The sequence below is a fragment of the Schistocerca nitens genome, chromosome 8 (assembly GCF_023898315.1).
Source record: "Schistocerca nitens isolate TAMUIC-IGC-003100 chromosome 8, iqSchNite1.1, whole genome shotgun sequence".
Classification (NCBI taxonomy): Eukaryota; Metazoa; Arthropoda; class Insecta; order Orthoptera; family Acrididae; genus Schistocerca; species Schistocerca nitens.
The window spans coordinates 213,442,977-213,463,974 of record NC_064621.1 but is presented as its reverse complement, the minus strand read 5'-3'; the positions used below and the strand labels follow the sequence as shown (position 1 = coordinate 213,463,974).

The 20,998-nt window shown below is 38.2% G+C and overlaps 1 protein-coding gene across 3 annotated transcripts in view; it reads left to right on the top strand.

The window, feature by feature from the left end:
* Positions 1 to 20,998, top strand: part of LOC126199316 (uncharacterized) — a 96,900-nt gene that overhangs the window by 47,690 nt on the left and 28,212 nt on the right. For all 3 annotated transcript variants that reach the window (XM_049936157.1, XM_049936156.1, XM_049936155.1), the window contains 3 exons: positions 7,983 to 8,339; positions 14,920 to 15,160; positions 18,132 to 18,345. In XM_049936157.1, the coding sequence (XP_049792114.1) occupies positions 7,983 to 8,339; positions 14,920 to 15,160; positions 18,132 to 18,345 (812 nt within the window). The remainder of the gene's footprint in view (positions 1 to 7,982; positions 8,340 to 14,919; positions 15,161 to 18,131; positions 18,346 to 20,998) is intronic.

The following is a 20,998-nucleotide window of genomic DNA, read 5'->3' as shown; positions in this document are numbered from 1 at the left end:
TTTACTTGTGACAAACATGTTTGTAAATTTATTTTTGACGAACTTGTGTGGAATGTCCATTTTACTCTCCACTAAAATGTTAACATGGCGTGATTAACAACTGCACGGTATAACATACAACTAAAATTTTTTTAAGTGTATGTGAATGTATAATTGCTATTTCCTCTTTTATAATGTCTAACAGAAATAATAATTTGTAAATGCATTATGTTAGAGATCTGAAGATGAGAATCATACCTGTTGAAACCAGTCAGTAAAATATAGGTTTGAATATGATCTTGGCTACAAAAATTTCTTTAAGTGCTTTCTGACTTTTTGAAGTACATGCTCTTGCAGTTTTGAGACTACAGCTCTGTGAGATGCATAAAGTATTTCATGCAGCATCACTCACTGAAATTTGTTGAGGATTTCTGTGATAAACAAACCTTAAACAGAGTGAAAATCTGTTCTTTGAATCTCCTGTGTCTTCTCCTATACTCAGACTGGATGAGGATTGGTTGGTTGGTTGGTTGTTTTGGGGAAGGAGACCAGACATTGAGGTCATCGGTCTTATCAGATTAGGGAAGGAGGGGGAAGGAAGTTGGCTGTGCCCTTTGAAAGGAAACATCCTGGCATTTGCCTGGAGTGATTTAGGGAAATCACAGAAAACCTAAATCAGGATGGCCGGACGCGGAATTGAACCGTCGTCCTCCCGAATGCGAGTCCAGTGTCTAACCACTGCGCCACGTCGCTCGGTTGGATGAGGGTCTTAAAACAGTTAACAATAACAAAGAATGTTTAAAACAAATAAGCAACACCTTTTGTGGGAAAATTACATGTCCTTAATGTTCTTCAGAAAAAACTAAGACTGGTACCTGTCTTCCCTATGGTTAGACTTATGTGTCCATTCCAACTTATATTATCTCAGAGAGATACTCCTAAATGCTTGATCATTTTGAATTATTATAAAGACAATTGCTAATTGTAACAGTTTTCCAACAATGTTACTTTCCTGCATACAATTCTATCATATGAAGAACCTGTGGATCTAAAAATATTATTTGCTGAACCATTTTAACATATACTACTGTACGAAAAGTGAATGTTGTATTCCACTATCTTGAGGGATACCAGGCAGACTTTTGCTTCTGACAATAGCTCCCTGTTAGTAGTAACATACTGGGTTCCATTTGGTTGGAAGTCTTCACCAATGGAATCATTCCATAAGCATTTATTCTGTTTAGTAATGTAATCTGGGGTGAATCAAATAAAAAACAACAGTTCTTTTTAAAATATTGTCCATTTACTGTAGTGATATGACAGTACAAATTTTAAGTGTTTACTATACAATCTTGATGATAGTATATTCAGGTATTAATTTATCTTTAATTCATTCTTGCACTTATGATTTTAACTTAATTATTGGTGGGGTGAATCCAATCTCTAATTTATTTTGTATGTAAAAATGGAAGCAGACTTCCAGTATAGGGTATCTGACCACTGTTTTGAATTTTAAAAAATAGCCTAAACAATTTTCCATAGGTACATTAAATCCAACATTATTGCTGTAAATCACTTGCGTTCAGGAAAGCTGACAAACAAATTTCAATTTCTATAACTGTATGGCTCACTATCATGTCATATATCCCATCAAATACATATTTACTTTGTTTTGTATGTTCTGGCTCAACTTTTTTTATTAATTTCTGCTCCTTCTACCAAAGTTGCATTTTAAGTTTCTGGAAAGATGAAGTACATATCACCATCAAGAACTTTCTTCCTCAGGAATGTGTTTCCGTAAGTGTCATTAGAGAAGTTATTAATTTTATCAATAAAAAATGTGTACCTTGTTTTTGTAGGAAACCTCACTACAGCAAAGTCATTTTCATTGAATTCTTGGCCATCTTATCCTTTTTTTGTCCATTGCTTCATTTTCATTTGACCTGTACTGTTCTTCATCACTGTTAGATGTTCTGGAGATAGAATCAGAATCACAAGACAGGGACTCCCTGCTTTCAGCACTGTCATTATCACTTTCATTTAAGTCCGTGACAGCAATACCTTTTCCTGGAGTTGATGTTAAGCACTTTGCTTGGTATGACATTCTATTTGTTTCATTGGAGTTCAATCTCTAATTCTATTGTCCAGGAAACCTCTGGTGAGTCAGTGTCATCTGTTTTTCTAGAGGCTATGAAAAGGCTTTATCAGAGAGAAAGGAAAAATTCCTGCTTTTCTGAACCCAGATACAACTTTAGATTTAGAAGTGATAGCTATATTGTCAAAGGCTCCTTCAAACAACCTGAAAATTCGGATTTTGCAACCACCTCTCTGTTCTTCTTTTTCAAGTTATGTAGCACATTACATCAGGCAAGTTTTAGAGGGCTCAAAAAGTCCACAAAGTGATACAAATGAGTAGAGTTAGATGGTAGAAGCACAAACTGAATGTCATGTTTGTGCCACAGTTTAATCACATTAAGTGACAGATGACTTGAGAGATTGCCATCTATAATTGCTTTTGGTCCTCTAAATGCTAATTGTAAGGCGAGGCAATTTGTGTAAACTGTGATACAAACATTGTTAAGTCAAACCATCAACTTTGATTCCTATTATAACCTGTACCACTTAACCTCCTTCAGTCAAAATATCGTAGAGATGTTTTACTCTATAAACTGCATTGTGCAAGGACTGGATTGTCCGCAGCCACTGCTACCATTATACTGATACTTGACTTAGGACTATCCACAATCCTTTCAAGGTGTCTTTTGTACCTTGTTTCACTATTACTATCACTTGTCCATGATCAAAACAATAGTTAGTCTCATCATAATTTATAATGTTGGAGGGAGGAACACCATCCTAGGACACTTCAGGTTTCTTAAAATAATCTTGCACAGTTTCTTGAGTAACTGCTGCTCTTGTTCTGTTTGTGTTTTCACTTACTGTAACTGTTAGTTCCTGATTTCTTTCCAGAAAACATTTTACCCTCTTTCAGCTAGGTCAATTGTCATGAAATCTTTTTTCAGTCCACCCTGATCAGTTAAGAATGCTTGTATGATGTTTGTAGCACCATTATTCCTCAAAGGAAACCCCTCTTTAGCAAAACAAAATATTCTATCAACTAGATTTTTTCCTTACTATTGGTTAAAACTGGTTGGCCACCTATTTTATATTTGTATCTGTTCTTGAGTTTGTCATTTAATGTTGTATAAGGGACTGTGTGTTGTTCTGAAGTTTGACTGCCTGATTTGACAACCTTCACAGCATTTAGAAGAAATTCTGGATTGTAGTTGGATTTCTGAGTTGGTTCTAGAAAATTCTTGTCCACTCACATGATTGGATTCACCCTACAAAAATGCAGTTTTGTAATTAGGCATCGTAATGTCTAAAAGGTATTGACAGTGAACAAATAATGAAACAGTAGCACTAGAGATGCTTACATGCAAGTAAAAATATTACATCTTACCAACTACACACTGGAAATACCAATGGTTTTGTACCAATGTATTTACATTATGAGTGCAGATACATATTACACACCTACTATCAATGTTATTTGTTGATACTGTGTACTCCAACTTACCATTGTTATAGACAAGTCAGTCAAGAATTCACGACAATTGTCAGCTGCAGTGTTCTTGTTAAGATGGCATGCTCAGATATCCAAAATATTGAAAAATAGGTAAATGGTTGAATTCACACTACCTGCTCAGATTCTCCTCAGTTTACAGTAACTGATGATACCTAACTGTACTTAAGGCTTTCCAGAATGAAGAAAATCACCTCTGCTGTCTACAGTTTCATGGTTATCATGAATGAACAGACAAAACCTCAATTCACTTGATTAGTCTCACAGAGTCTGACCTGATTTCTACAGAGAAGTTTTTGATCTCCAAAAGTGTCCTAATATTTGAAACACAAACTATGTTTCACATTTCTACAGTCAACTGACATCAGTGAGATAAGTTTGTACTTCTACATAACGGCCTTGCAGCTTGTGTCAAAGACTGAAATTACCTACAGCTGTTTTCTATCGTGTGGGACCATCGTTATTCTAACAATCCATGATAAACTGTTGCTAGATGAGGAGCCACTTGTTCCACACATTTGATTCAGTGCTGTTGGATTCAGCAGTCTATATCCTGTTGATGATCTTCAGCTGTCTTTTAATTTTATGATTATCTATTTCTACACCACATGTTTCATGTTCATAAGATGATCAGAAGTTGGAACTATGTTGTGACCTTCTTTGTTGAAATAAATTTGGAAGACTTAATTTAGTGTTTCAGCTTTGATTTTATTACCTTCTGTTTTGATGTCATCGTGTCAACCAACATCTGTTCTGACAACTTTGACTGACTGACTGGTATTTGAACTGGACCAAGTCTTTGTAAGGCTTTTTGAAAACTTGGCAGGTAAGATCTTGCTTTCAAATTCATTGAACACTTCTTGCATAGCTGCCCACATGCTTGTTTTGAGTTTGTTAAGCTTTTGTTCTTAATAAGGACCCAGTTTCATATCTATCTGCTATTCAGCTCTATCTGATTTCATAGAAATTTTCTAATGTTGTTACTGATTCATAATGAGTTGTTCTTACCACTATTCTCCAATATACACACTGATCTTGCATGTGATATACATTTTTCTGAATTTCTGCTGTAAGTAATTCACATTCTCCCCTCAGCGCCAAGTGTTTGTTGTTGGCTGGTTAGGTAGTACCTAATATTTTTGTCACTCTTGTTAAGCATTAATAACTTCTTACCTTCCTTAATCATAAGTCAGAGTAGATGCTTTGTGAATTTCCAAATTTACACTTGCCTTTCTTCTTCTGTTTGTAACTCTGTATATGGAAACTTGCTTCTGGAAAGCTTACAACTTTAAATTGCAATAATCATTATTTTTCTTGCTTTCAGAGTAACTATTATTTTTGGTAATCACAGATCTGAAGCAGCCATTTTAAAAAGATGAGAAGTGTGACAGATGAGGTGAATGTTCTTAGAAAACTTTTGACCAAATGCAATGCATAATCCCTTCATACTGGAGCCATTCATATTGTTTTTTGCATCAATAGAGACTATCTCATTGTATTATTCAATATATGGCAGTCCTTCTTGAAAGTGTTAACAACAAAATATACCATGATAGTTAAAAAATACAATTATGCATTGGAGGCTTCTGATGGACTGTCAGATCTTGGAAATGTTGGTCATTTCCTTCTTTATGTGTGCACTCTATATTGAAATAGGCCACTATATCATAATTTTCATCCATTAAGTCCACAAGGAATTTAGTATCCATAATAGCAACCTGGTGCACTTTATGCATGATTTTTGTATACATTTGTTATTGTTCTGCATGGGCAGCGTGGACAGAAATGTTTCTGATCCTTTGCACCAGTTTAAGTATTTCACTAAAACTGCCTTGTGAATGGCTTCTTTAACAACCAGAGAACATTCTTATATTATTAGTTTCTTAAATTAAATGATTAAACCTGTTTTACAGCTTAAAAATATCTGCTTGAGAGCCTTGTCCTTCTCCATCAATATTCAGTGGTGTTTTTTACTACAATGCTAATCTGTACTCTGTGTGGTAGCACCTCTCAAAACTTTGCAAAACTTGTAAATTGTTTTTATACCATCAAGATTCTCATGGAGGTAACATCACTAGCATGCATTGATTCACAATCAGATTAGATGAACCACAAAGTATAACAATTTACTCATAGGCTCTAAAGAGATGCATATATTGATATTGTCCAATGACCAAGCATAAACTAGAGTATCTCGTAAAATGTTCTCATTTCCTTAACTTCAAAAGTTCCGTCAAATGAGAGAGAGTAAGTATCATTGTGTTATCTGTATTGGCATCACTGAAAATAAATGAACCACAGGAAATTAGTTGATTAAAAAAAATTGAATTAAGAATAAAAGGATGAGGGCTGTTTTCAATTTGTGGGTTTCTTGGAACATCATGGCTGTTTCTGGGTGTGCTCTTACTGCAGACAATAAAGCATTGATTCCCTGTTATCTGTGAATGATCTAAGTCAGCCAGTCATGGGTTAGAGGGTGGGATAAAAGCTACAGTATAGTATGCTACCTAATCCATGGTGAATGTTTTTAACTTTCACATGAAAAAGGCTTTACCAGAGAGGAAAATCACATCAATTGACAGAAAAAATATTTTGGAACAACAGCGATTTGAAATCCATATGTGTGATTCAGAAATCTTCTTCTAGGTGTGTGTTCAAATCAAGATGTAAAATCAATGAATCAATCAATTTTGCAGGCATACTTTATCAGTCATTCCATGAAGGCCACCTGTAACAGTAAGGGAAACACTTTACATCTTAAAATTGTTACAGGGCCAGAAGAATTCACAGAATGTGACATCGACTGTAAAAACCTACACTCACATATTCAGACAAAATCAATATAGGAATCATTAAGTGATGAGGTAAAAAGGAATTCCACAAAAATATAATGTACTTGGGTCATTGTAAATGTACGAGGGTCATTCCGAAAGTAATGCCTTGTATTTTTATTCATGGAAATGACAGGAGACACCCAACTCACAACAGCACAGCTAAATAGAGCAATATTTCAGCTAAAGATTGTCATTTTTCCATATAGTCATCATCATTCATTACGAACTTTTGTCTACGATGAACCAGAGCCTGCATGCCATGCTTGTAAAAATCAGAGCCAGTTGAGGCTACCCATTCCTTACAGCTTTGACAACAGCGTCCATGTCTTGAAAATATTCACCACATAGTCCATCTTTCTTAGGCCCAAAGAGATGGAAGTCTGAAGGTGCTAAATTGGGACTGTGCGGTGGATGTGGTAAAACAGTCCAGCTGAATTTTGCCATGAATTGCATGATCACAAAACTGGTGTTGGGGACTTGTGTTTTCGTGTTGCAGGTGAAAGTTGATCTTCTCTGGTTTTACATTGGAAATTTGGCCTTTCAGCTTAGTCATTGTCGTCTTGTAGTGTGCTGAATTGACAGTTTCTCCAGGCTCCGGGATATCCAAAAGAACCACACCCTGGCTATCCCAGAAGACTGTGCATATCACCTTGCCTGCAGATGGCTGTGTCTTGAATTTCTTCTTTGACGGAGAATTCAGATATCGCCATTCCTTGGACTGTCTGTTGGTTTCCGGCTTGCAGCGGTGACACCACGTCTCATCTCCGGTGATGATGATATTCAGAAAATTGTCACCTTCAGCTTCATATTGGTCCAGCAGATTCTGACAAACTTCCATTTGATGAGTTTTTTGTTCTTCTGTAAGCATCTGCAGGACCAGTCTCACACAGACTTTGCGATAATAAATACATGCCAACATTGTTTCCAAGTCGTTACAGCTGACATTCGGCTTTTCACTTAATTCTATAGTTGTTATCCACCGATCAGCACAGATGAGTCGATCCTGATGCTCTTCATTGCAAGGGGTGACCAGCTGTGCAGGATCGACCAGGCTACGGCTTGTCAGGCACACCCTTTTCACCACCTTGAAAATGCTGTACCCATCGCCTCACATTGCTCGCATTTACTTTATCATCTCCATACATCTTTAGCAAGTGTCAATGGATTTCAGTTGGTGCAATTTCTTCAGCAGTGAGGAATTCAGTACACATCACTGTTTTCTACACGTGTCCGTATCGGACTCCATTTTGGAGCACTCCTCTGCTGTCACTAACTACTGCAGAATGACAGAACCACCTGCAAATGAAAGAGGAAGGTTCAAGCATTAGCACTGCACCAATGACATCTAGCACAGACATCCAGTCACTACAAAACAATAGGAGTCATCACTTTCGGATCGACCCTCATAGCAAATTTGAAGATTGCGCTGTCCCAGATATTATAAACAGCTCGTATGTAATGTTAAAGGTACTGCTCAGCTACTGGTCCCCAACAACCAAGCTTCAGTTCTATAAAGTAAGTACTGTTGTAAAATACTGTAATCATGAAAATATTCATTCTTTAACGTATTGCTCTCTTTCCAGAAGGTGGCAACTGACCAAAAACTTGAATTACACGAATCGGCAGGTGTCACAGCGGAATCATCTGGGACTGCTCCCCAGTCAAGTGAATGTTCGAGTGACGAAACGGTCATACATGTACTCCGAGGTGAAACCCAGTCACAAGATTCTGGCATCAATCTTACATCACACGAGTCTGACTCAGGTTCCCCAGTGCCAAGTACTGGGTCTTTCTCTGGTGGCATGGTAGCGGAAGCATGCCGAGCTGCAGCTGCTGAGAGACAGCGTGAAGCTGTAGAAGCTGCCTCAGGGATCCTAGGAGGACCACCAGTCGCTCGCTGGCACTGTCCTCCAAAGTCCATCTGGAAGCCTGCTGTGGAGGTGAGTGTGTGTCTGTTGCTGCAGCAGGGATTTTATCATTTTCTTGGCTGCTTGTCAGTGTGGCCAAGTGTGTAATACAGAAGCAACAGGTGGTAGTAAAGTCTAATTGTTATTACAGTACATCCGACTTGCACTCAACTAACTGTTCAAACTGTTGTATATCACCCTTGTGTCTTGCATAATTTGCTTATTTTCATCAGACATCTCGTTCTTAATATTCTTTCAATCACAGGAGAGCACTAGATACAATAATCCGTGGAGTGGTGGTAAAAGTAAACTTGTGTTCCAGTGCACTTGAGTAGTGTGTGCTGTGTCTCTCCTCATGAATGGAACAGTTTGGCTTTGCAAACTGTTTAGTTGGTCAAAATGTCTTGAAGGATCATTCCAAGCTTGTGTGGTTAAATCAAATACAAATGGAATTTTGTTTTAAAGAAAATTCATTGAAAAATAAAAGGCTAATATCATTTATTTTTCTACATAGTTTCCTCCTTTATAAACACAATTTTCCAGTGAGAAAGAAGGTTTTGTTATCTTATCATCATAGGACTGAATCTGGTTGCATCAGGAGCCAATTGTGCATGAATACCTGTGTGCCCTTACCATCTTCAAATCGTTGCCTTCTAGAGATTTTATAAGCAATCCAAACATATGGCTATAGGGAGGATGATCATGTTGAGTTCAGTGCACTTGAGAAAATTAGAGCTGCATTATGGGTCCTGGCATTGTTATGGAGGAGGATGTGCTCTCAAATTGGTTGGTCTCATCTTTTGCAGCAATATGTACCCCTCACCTGGTTCAGCAGTTTGCACTAGTAAGCAGCATTGATTTTGTGTTGCCCGTGCAAAAAATCAATGAGCAAAATGCCTTTCCTGTCGAAGAAAACAGTTGAAAAAACCTTGCCAGCTGACAGTCGAATCTTGGCTTTCACTGGGGCTGCCTCACTTTGCCTCCACCACTCCCTACTGGCTTGTTTTGATTTGGGAGTTTAGTGGTGGACCCACCTTCTTTCAAAAATCTTGCTTAAGCCTGACAGACCTCCCAAATGCCTCAACTTTGATCTGGAATCAGAAGGCAAGGGACCTATCAGGCATACTCTTTATGGAACTTTAGATCATTTATGATTGCTGACACCTACCATAACTTGTTTTCGATCTGTTCGGCAATTTTGGATACACTCACCAGTCGATCTTCCTCAAGAATGTCTTGAACTTTTTTCATTCAGAATGCTCATCTGGCAACAGCATTAATGTTCCTTGTTTTCCACTTTTCTTGTCCATCCCTGAACTATTTACGCCAGGCAAACACATGAATCCTTGACAGTATTTTGACCCTGAACTGCGCAGTCTGTCTCCAAAAAATTTCTTGTGCGCCTCCATGGGCAATAAATTTTATAATTATGCATTGTGCAATGGAGGTTTGCACCTCTGGCTCTGAAATTGTGAGCCCTACTGATGAACTGGATGGATTGTTATCAGGGGAAGTTATCTTCCAAAATCATGTAGACCAAACCGTCAAATATTCAATTACTATTGTGAGACAAAAAACATTGAAGATCTCCCTCATAATACACGGTTGTTGAAAACTTAAGGATGAAAGTGACGTTCATATCATGTGTCGCTGCCAGGTAACATAGCTTGATGAAACTTGGACCATACATAGAAAGAACTGCTGCAGTATAATACAGAAAATAAATGAAAGAAATGCATAATGAGATTAGCAAAAATGACACTTTTATTCAAAGACAGTAATTACATGAAGTCATTGTGATTCATGTTGATCCCGTGGATGTTACGAAGGATGGGATGTGGTCCTTAACAGGGTGTGTGGTAGCCATAGGCAGCAATGCAGTGCTCCCATCCTAGCCACAATGTTGGTAAGGAGTCCTCGTTGTAGGGTGTTCTGTTTCACCACCAGTGCAGTTGACAACTGCTGCATGCTTATTGGCACATGTGGACATGCTGCCATATGTCTCTCCACCATGTCCCACATGTATTCAATGGGATTTTAGTCGGGGGAATGGAAAGGGCAGTCCATTCACTGAATTCCACTTGCTCCAAGAACTTCTCCACCTGCATTGTTTGATGTGGCACACAATGTCATCCATAAAAATGAAGTCAAAGCCAAATGCAGCCCTTAAAAGATGCACTTGAGGAAGAAGTACAGTGTCACAAAACACTGACCTGTGAACTCCTCATTTTTGAAGATTTGGAGGTCAGTATGTCCATGCAACATTATGCCTCACCACACAATAACACTTGCACCACCAGAACCTTCAAGTTTACTAATGTGCATTACATTTTCCTGCCTCTCACCATATGAGGGTATGTACAGAATCACTTCACAGACTGAATGTGCTCTCATCTGAGAAGAGCACATGACCCACTCTTCATTGGTCCAGTCCCTATGCTCTTGGCACACTGCAGCTCTTTGAACACAGTACATTCACTGGTCAATGTTACTGTACCACGGTACCTCTTCCCCTTGTTTCTTCAGGGGTATATTCAGCCCTGACTTCAGTTTCATGGATGACAATTTACAACCACACTAAATGGTGCAGATGGAGGAGCTGTTGGAACTACAGGATATTTGGAGAATTGACTGGCCTGCCCATTCACATGTCTTAAATCCCATGAAGCATGTGTGGGATGTGTAAGGGAGACATATTGGAGCACATCCACATGGAACAACTATCCAGCAATTATCAACCATGCTTGTGGTGGAATGGAACACTCTGCCATAAGACAGCATTACCAACCGTGTGGCCAGCATGGAACACATTGCACAGCATCCATTGCTGCCTGTGCCAACAGCCTTGCCGCAGTGGATACACCGGTTCCCGTGAGATCAACGAAGTTAAGTGCTGTCGGGCTTGGTCGGCACTTGGATGGGTGACCACCCAGCTGCCATGCTCTGTTGCCATTTTTCGGGGTGCACTCAGCCTCATGATGCCAATTGAGGAGCTACTCGACCAAATAGTAGTGGCTCCGGTCAAAGAAAACCATCATGACGACCGAGAGAGCGGTGTGCGAACCACCCGGCCCTCCTATCCGCATCCTCAACTGAGGATGACACGGCGGTTGGATGGTCCTGATGGGCCACTTGTGGCCTGAAGACGGAGTGCATTGCTGCCTGTGTTGATTGCACACCATATTAAGAACTATGTCTCATCTTTTGTAATGTCCAGGGAACTATCATAAATCACAGTGACCTCAATGCAGTTGTTGTCTTGGAATAAAATTGACATTTCTGTTTGTCTAATTGTGTATCTCTTTCAGTTATATTCTATACTATATTGTAGTAGATCTTTCTACAAATGGTCCAGGTTTCATAAACCTGTGTTCCAAGGCAACGACAATGTTATGAAAAGGAAAGATTGGTTCTCGTCACATATAGCACATGTTGAGTTGCACATAGACACAACAAAAAGACTGCCATACATGCTGAACTTTTGGTCAATACACCTTTTTTCTAAAGAGACAACAAACACATATCACGAAGCACAAGTCGCGTACACACATTACCACTGTATTTGGCCACTGATGCCGGATTACGAGCAACTGCACCTGATGGAAGAAGCAATCTGGGCAGTGGGGATGAAGAGGACACTGGGACGGGGAGGGTGAGGGATAGCTGTTAGGAGTGGGGGAGGGGGGAAGGTAAAGTGCAGTGTGTGGGAGCATGCAGGGATGAGGTGGGGACAGGGTAGGGCTGTAGACAGCACACACACATTCATGCAAGCACAAATTACACACACGACTGCTGTCTCTGGCTACCAAGACTGGGCTGCAAGCAACTGTGCCTTGTGGGAGAAGCAGTCTGAGTGTTGGGGGTGATGAGGAGACTGGGGCAAGGAGGGTGTGGGATAGCAGGGTAGGGATGGGGGAAGCGGGGGGGGGGGGGGGGGGGGGGGGGGAAGGTAAAGTGCTACTTGTGGGAGTGTGCAGGGATGTTGTGGGGACAGGTTAGGCCAGCTAGGTGCAGTCAGCTGTTTTAAGCCAAACGGTTGGTTAGGAGAGGAGTGAAAAAGGAGAAAAAGAGAGGAGGGGAAAAGGACTTGTGGCCACATTGCTGGAATAGATAGCTGTGTATGTTGGTGGAGTGCAAACAGAGAAAGGGATAGGTTGGTGAGGGACAGGGATTATGAAGTTTGAGGCCAGGGGGATATACGAGGGTCGTCCGCAAAGTAAGTTTCATTTCTATTTCTATCCGCAACAGCTCTACGATCGCAGTTCCGAGCATGTGCGGCAGTTACTCTGACTCAAGGAGAAGACATGTACGCCATTTTCAGATCGTTGCTGCCAATGTGTGCTTTGTGGTGCTTCTTTATAATGTCAGCCATGAAAATGCTGCCGTGTGTGAAATCAGATCTGTGATTCGTGTTCTAAATGCAAAGAAAGTTAAACCAAAGGAAATTTATCGGCAAATCTGTGAGGTTTACGGACAAAATGCTATGAGTGATTCAGTGGTTAGAAGATGGGTCAGACTGTTCAATGAAGGATGTGATCAAGTGCACGATGAAGAATGAAGTGGATGCCCGTCTGTGGTTATTGATGAATTGGTTCACACAATTGAGGAGAAGATTAAGCACAACCATAAGTTTACACTTAGTGCCCTTGATATGGAAGTAATGCAAATCTCAAGATCACTTATTCGTGAAATTGTTACGGAAAAACTGAAATTTTGAAAACTTTGCTCATGTTGGGTAACCAAAATTCTTACTGAACAACACAAAAAACAACGGATGGGCAGTGCACTCAAGTTTTTGTCATGCTACAGTGAAGAAGGCAATGGTTTTCTTTCTCGGATAGTCACGGGGGATGAAAGTTGGGTACCGTACAACACCCCTGAAACAAAACGGCAGTCAGTGGAATGGAGAGACACTTCATTCCCAACGAAGGTTAAGCCTAAGCAAATGTTGACACCTTGAAAAGTCATGTGCACTGTTTTTTGGGACAGAAAAGGCATTTTGCTGCTTGATTTCTTACCACGAGCCCAAACAATCAATGCATGTGGTTACTGCGACACCATTAAGAAATTTTGCTGCGCAATACAGAACAAGCCCTGAGGATTACTGTCAAATGGTGTTGTTTTATTTTTTCTTCCACAATAATTCCTAACCTCACATGGCGAATGTGACCAAACAACTCTTACAGGAATTTCACTGGGACGTGTTTGATCATCCTCCGTACAACCCAGACCTCGTTCCTAGTGACTTTCATCTCTTCTTACACCTAAAATCTGTCCTTGGTGGTCAAAACTTCAACAATGATGACAAGCTGAAAGAACTTCTTAGCACATCTTCATCGATCCATTATGGATCGTGGGACGACGGCTGGCATGAACTTCTTGATGCGATAATTTACCGACAACCATATGTATTGTAGAAATTTATTTTATTTTATGAAATTTTATGTGCTACCAGTTTCGGCGTTACATTGATGCCATCTTCAGGCCCCACTCGTCATAGTTGTAAAATCGCTGTACACGGAAGGAGCCATATAACTGGATCCGTGAATCAAATCGTCCTGCAACAGCTCTTGGTGGCCAGCCGACACAGACTGAGGGGGTTTGCAAACCACCTCAATCTGTGTCGCCTACTGTCCACAGAATTTCAAAGAGCATATTCCAGTCAAGATTGTCCAAAATTCTCTCTAAATATACAAATACCAAAGCTTAGCTTTGGTTAACAATATATTCATGAATATTAATATTTGTTTGATGTTGGCACTGATTGTTAACAGCAAATCTCATAATTGTGTGAATGTATTATGGGGCTATTGTAATTATGTTTAAGGTTTAAAGAAATTTTTATAAGAGGTTCTGGTGTGGATATCTCATGTTATCTTTATTATACACTCTGCACAATCAACACTTGCTGTTCTATTGAAAAGTATCCCAGAACATAATGCTACAAGACATTAGAGAGTGATAATAACAAAAATAAGTCAACTTTTTGGCATTTTCGTATCCAAAGTCTGCTATGATCTGTGTAAATACCAAGGAAGTAAGAATTTGTGTTTCATTAATTGATTTTTCCTCATGCATTATTTCGAATATTGTAGTTCAACCATGTACAGTACAGGTTTGCATGTATTGTGTTTTATCCGAGGCCAGTAACAGTCTGTAGAGAACCATTTGTAATTATCAAGTAAATCAGCATGGTGATTTATAGATGCACCTCCCAAATAATTATGTGCAGGCAGTAAATGTACTGCTTTGCCAAAAATGAACTCCATAATTGTTCAGACAGGTTGCATAAAATTACTGTACATTGAAATTACACTTCCACGTAGATCTGAATTTCTGGAACAATTTTGAAATTTTATGTGGAATGTTTGATTGCCACTTTCACTGAAAGAGAGAGATATTTCGCAGTTAGGTTACTTTCTCCTTGTATGCATGAGTAGAAACTTTTATGAAATCTTGATGTTTATTGCTCTCTTTAATGTTGCAGCAGAGATTGTCCCTTATTCTTCTTATGATTTATCTTTTGTATAAATTGGGCTCTTTCTCCTGTACTTTCTTGTTGGGTTGTTATATTTCCTTGAATTATCCTGAAATAGAAATGTTTCATGTGCAGGCTCTGCAGGAGTTTGACATGGTACGTGATGGAGACCGTGTGATGGTGTGCCTCTCTGGTGGCAAGGATTCTCTCAGCCTCTTACACACACTCCACCAGTATCAGTTCTATGCAAAGGCAAAGGGTGTGAATTTTACACTTGGTGCTGCAACTGTTGATCCAGGTAGCCCTGCTTATGATCCAAGGCCTCTCATACCTTACCTGGAGGCCTTAGGAGTACATTATCTTTACGAAGAGCAAAGTAAGTATTCCGAATGTGCATACCTGTCTTTAATATTAAACATTATGTATATATTCCTTCTACTTGCTGCATTGTGGTTTACCTGGTAGCTATGTTAGAAAGTAAGACAATATCAGTAAAAAGATTGGCAGAGATGTTTGATTTTCGTCTAGTAATTTCTGTAATTTCTGTTTTCATCCTGTCAGTTAACAGCAAGACCTTTCTGATTCTTAAAGCCACATAAAAAGATTAGTTGCTATATAATTATATTATTTCCTAGCAATGTGGCAATGGATAGATAAGTCTGGTGAAAAATGATCATATAATTTTAAAAATTAACTGACTTTATCTCTCAACATTGCCTCGTTTGGTACCTATGCATTTCATCCTTTTTCATTCCACTGGAACAGAGTATTTTATCGAACACTGTAAAATATTCTGTTATGGAAGAGAATCCACATGTGTGAGGAGGCATCAGCAAACAGAACATTCCCACAGGTATAAATGGTACACAAGCATGGGTGAATAGTGTTCAGTCATGTTTGCTACTCATTCACTATTTTCTTGGGTTTTTGCTGCCTGGTAATCTTTCAGTGAATTATCAAAGGAAGCTCCAGTTTGTTACTTGCCTCAGTGTGAATATCACAGAGAGCATTCACATTCTCAGTCTTGTTATTTCTCATCCACAAACGGCTTTTGTGACTTGTGTCAGTGATGTAGTATCCAAAGAGAATGCACTGTTGTTAATAGGGAAAGGTAGATGCCACAGTTGTTCGTGGAATACAAGAGATACATCCTACAAAAGGCAGGGGAGCAGTGGTTGGGGGGATGGGGGTTAGAGGGAAGCTAATGTTTGGAAGGAAGTTTCCAAAGCACTCATCATTACAGCTGTTACGTAACAAAGAAGATAAATTCATTTCCTAATGAGAACAGAATAAAAAGGGCACAAGCTCAGAAGTGAGTGATATGCAAAACAACTACTTGGTGTAGTCCAGTTGTCTCCAGTTTCTAAGAATCAGATCATAAATTCTAACCTTTCTTCAGGAGATATTGCTTGTTGATAACTATTGCTGCTTTGAAATTATCCCCTCTGTTGCAGTGAATAGTTAATGAAAATATTCTACCAAAATATCAGTAAAGTTTTAAAAGAAAGCTACAGGAATGCAGGAGCTTAAATTCAGTGACAAGTGCACTACCACCCTGTGTGTCATGATTGTGTAATTTCGGAAACCCACAGTTTTCTTTTCTTACACAACTTTACTTTCTTCAAAATAATTCTGTCTGACTATCATAATGCATTGTCTGTAGTGTTTGCTTACTTCAGTCCTTGTTCTTTCATCTTCTGTTGTGTTCCCTCCATTGTAAATGCTTATGCAAGGATACAAGTGAATGGTGGTGAATACTAGTGAATTGTCCTGTAGATGCTCATTTGCTTGTGTTCTATTCACTTAGTTGGAAATGAGGGCTCAGCAATCAGCAAGCCAAATTTTGAAGTGAGGCAACAAATGCGGTGTGTGTGTGTGTGTGTGTGTGTGTGTGTGTGTATGTGTGTGTGTTTTGTGTGTGTGTGTGGGCGCGCGCGCGCATGCATGCGTGTGTGCATGCATGGATGTGTGTGTGAGGGTGGGGTGGAGTGGAGAGTGAGGTGACTGTTGGTTTGGTGAAAAAGCACTTGCTTATGTGCTTGTCTTGTTCACTGTCAACCAACTGTCAACCAACTCTTCTTTCAAGTGATAAGAGTGATTGAGGATAATGAGGGCCAATTATGTTTCTGTCTCTGCCCAAGTAATTTATCAGGATTATATCAGGGAAGTAACAAAATCCAGTGGCTATCTTAAGTCCAGCCAACAAAATAATCTTCACATTCTTATGTGCACTGTCATTAGTATTACTAAAATGTTTTGATTGTTGCAAAGAATGTTAAGAATTTTGATGTATTTAAATTACATCTATGGTCAAAAAGCTGTGCAGATGTCCTGTGGTTTTTGCTTAACATAATCAGATCATTCACTGAAATGTTCTTATGTGTCAAATTATGGTCAAAAGTCAGCAAATGTCGTACCTACCAAACAACATAATTTGAATATATACCTAGTTTAGGGCAGAACTACTGCATTTTTTTAAGTTCAGTTATTATAAGTTACCACATGTGCTTTTGTAATCATCCCGTAGTTAATTATAAACATTTTAAGGGTTTTTGTGTGTTGACCTTATCTAATTGGCTGATCACTTGTTTCAGAGTAGAATCTACTGTAACCATGTTTAAACTTAGTAATCCAGAAATAAATACTCTTAAGTGCTGGCCTAATCTGCTTGAACTTCATCTAGATCCATTTTTAACTATGCATTTGCTCAGAGCTTTAAATGGAAATGTCTAATAACTGCACGTAACTTTGGTTTATTTATCTTCTACACTATATGTTATATTGAACACGTCTGAGGAATGCTAAAAAGTGACTAAATGCCACTTCTGTTGAAGATTTCAGCAAAAGTGTTAACAGAATCATGCTTACTGTGACTGACACAGAATCATCAGATTCATACAAATTACGTGAATTATCTGTTCTCATACAGTTCATGCATTTCTCCTTGGTATCTCATTTCCCTAACTCTGAATCAGTAGAAGTCAGAAGACTTTGAGCTGCTATGTTTTGTATTCTGTCTTTGCTAAAATCACCAATCAAGCAGTATGGGATGTGGTAGGTTTGTAGCAGCCATTGTTTGAATGGTATGTTTAATTTTGCTGTAATGTGTTCAGTTTCTTTGTGATGAAATAAATGATATATCAGTTCTTGGCCCATTGAACTTGTAAGAACATAAGACCATTGTAGTTTAAGTATTGTATAGTTCTCTATTTTCCATTATATACTACTTAGACATATAAGCTGTTAGTCCTACTTATTGTGACAACTTTTATAATTTGCCTTTCTTGCTTAGAAGTACACAGTTTTATTATATCAAGCACAGCTACATGGTTCTCTTGCTGTTTCAGAAATACTAGATCAGGCAGCCATGCTGGATAAATGTACATCAGTGTGCAGCTTTTGCAGCAGAATGAAACGTGGTCGACTGTATGCTGCTGCTCGTATGAATGGGTACAATGTTCTTGCTCTTGGGCAGCATCTAGATGACATTACAGAGAGTTTTCTCATGTCTGTGTTTCACAATGGGAGGCTGCGTACTATGAAGGCACATTACTGGATAAGGTAAACATCCCATTGTGTGTGTGTGTGTGTGTGTGTGTGTGTGTGTGTGTGTGTGTGTGTGTGCGCGCGCGCACATCTCTCACATAAAGGGCAGTGTATCATGCTTTAATCAGTTGTCATACATTGTATGATACACATCTTAATGTTTCTGATAAGAGGCTGCTTGAACAGCCAATTGCTATGCTCTGAGAATTCTGACTCCAGTTTGTGATACTATATGTGTCAGATCTGTATATTTTTCTTATATCCACTCTGTTATTACCTACGGAATAATATTTTGGGAAGTCAACAGTAAAAATATTCAAATATTTTTCAAATTACAGAAAAGAGCAATTCGTATAATAACCAAGAGTGGCAGTAGGGCTCACTGCCTTGAACATTTCCAAAAGCTGGACATCCTAACTGTCCCCTGTGAATACATTTTTCAAAGTGTTATGTATGTAAAAAAAAAAATATTGACTGCTATATGAAAAATTCTTTAGTACACAGCTATGAAACTAGAAACCAATACAATCTGCATCTAGAGAGGAAAAATAAAGTTAAAACTCAGCAGAGCTTGTTGTACAATGCTGTTAAATTATATAATAAATTACCCCAAAAAATAAAAGATATTGACACAATCGGACAGTTCAAAACAAAACTAAAATTTTTTTTATTAAATAAAAGTTATTACGCAGTAATGGACTATCTGAATTAAAACATGTAGTGTAATTAAAATAGCCTGCATTGTAATACATGAGGAAATAATTATAATATGAAATCAAAAATTGTACAGTACTATAAGAAAATTACAAATTACACAAGGATATAAAACTAATTTAAGATACCTCAAAAATGTGTGTAAATACAAATTTTATGTGTATAATTGTAGGTATATTGTATTGTATATGATTTTGCTGACGAAATCCACACAATGTAAATTGTTACATGGATTAATAAAGAAATCAATCAATCAAAACCCAATAAGACCATAGCAGTACCAGTCCTATCTGGGAGATTTTCAGTATTTTCAATATGTTTTAGGGTAAATTTTTCTGTAGGACACAGGTAGGGAATAAACAAAGTCACAGCAAGTATAAACAAAGTGAACTATTGTAGCTTGGAAGAATAAGTGTACTTGAGAGAAAACTCATTTAGCTTCTTTCATCAAATTATAGTGATTCTTGAAAATAAAAGTTATGTATTTCTAATATCGATATAGGAGAATGGAAGGGTAGTTGCAATGTCATCCAGGACTGATGCTAGGATTATTTTGAACCCCAGATAAGTGTTCTTAGGCCCACCCAATAATTTTTTATTTTAAACTTTGAGTATTCAGGTAAAGTCAGAAAACTTTAATGCAAACAAAGCAAAGAACACCTATTTTTAAGAAACTTTGTAGTGCTCAAAGTTTACATAAATTTGATACTTTTCAAAATTATACTTCCTTTCTAGCTTATTTAAATGTGAACACTTTTGTAATCCCAGTACAATGAAATGAGTGTGGTAGCTATGACTCTATTGCAATCATAACTGATCCAACAAACTGCTATTGCCCCAATGTGATTCTCAAACAATTCTTAACTCTTGCAAGAACACTGGATGATGACACTGCTTAGGCAACAGTAACAGGCAAAGTGCAGAAAATCTGTAATGCTAGTACATATGGAAATACATTTGCACTTATGACAAACATTGAGGAAGTACAGAGTCAGAACTGGCTCAGACCCGAAATTAGCTACATGAGTCTTTTTTCTTTAACTACAAAATATCTTCTTTCACATCATGCTTATTAACATATACACTGTACAAAGATGCCATGTTTTCTATGTGCTTTGATAGTGTAGAATCACCTAGGCTTGTGTAGTCTGCAAGAAACCAAATGCTTCCATCATGTTGTCTATGGCAACATACCTCATAATTAAGTTTTCTACAACTTTATCTGGAATAACATTGAAAACATTAGTTTAAAACTGTCCTCTGGACTCAGGTTGAAATCTTCTTCTGGTATTTCATTTACAAAGCATTTTCTGTGCCTTTACATTTATCTCTCTCACAAACCATTACATTCAACTTGGAAAGTATTTCAATATTTTCTGGTATTGCAAGTTTGAATAAATACTATGCCAATGATTTCTCAGTTTATTTAATTCTTCCACTAAACTCTTAATACTGACAGTTTTCTACATCTATTGCGGCTTCCTACTTTGTACCAGATTGAGGACATTAAGGCACATTGAAATGATTTCAAATACATCTGAAAGCCCTTTAGTTGAGTGTGTGCCTCCACAGTCAAAGTTACAACCTCACTTTTTAATTCTGGTAAATAATTAACAAATTAATGAATGACATGTATTTGTACATACCATCTTGTTTCCTATAGTCCATAAAGGGATGATGCAGTATTACACTTCAACTTATATTGTTATTCTTATTGTATTTTGTGGGTTTATAGACAAGATTAGTGTTGTGAACTGACAAGACAGCCAGTCCACAGTGACGGGTAACCGAAAGGCACGCGCTTAAACTCACGCAGGCTAGAGAGGTCTGAAACAGGATACGTAATGAATGCTATAAAGAAAAGTATGTAGCTTCTGGAATACTTAACTTTAATCCATTCTTGTTGTACATCACTCTTGACAATACAAGTGAGACTCTGTAGATACATGCTAAT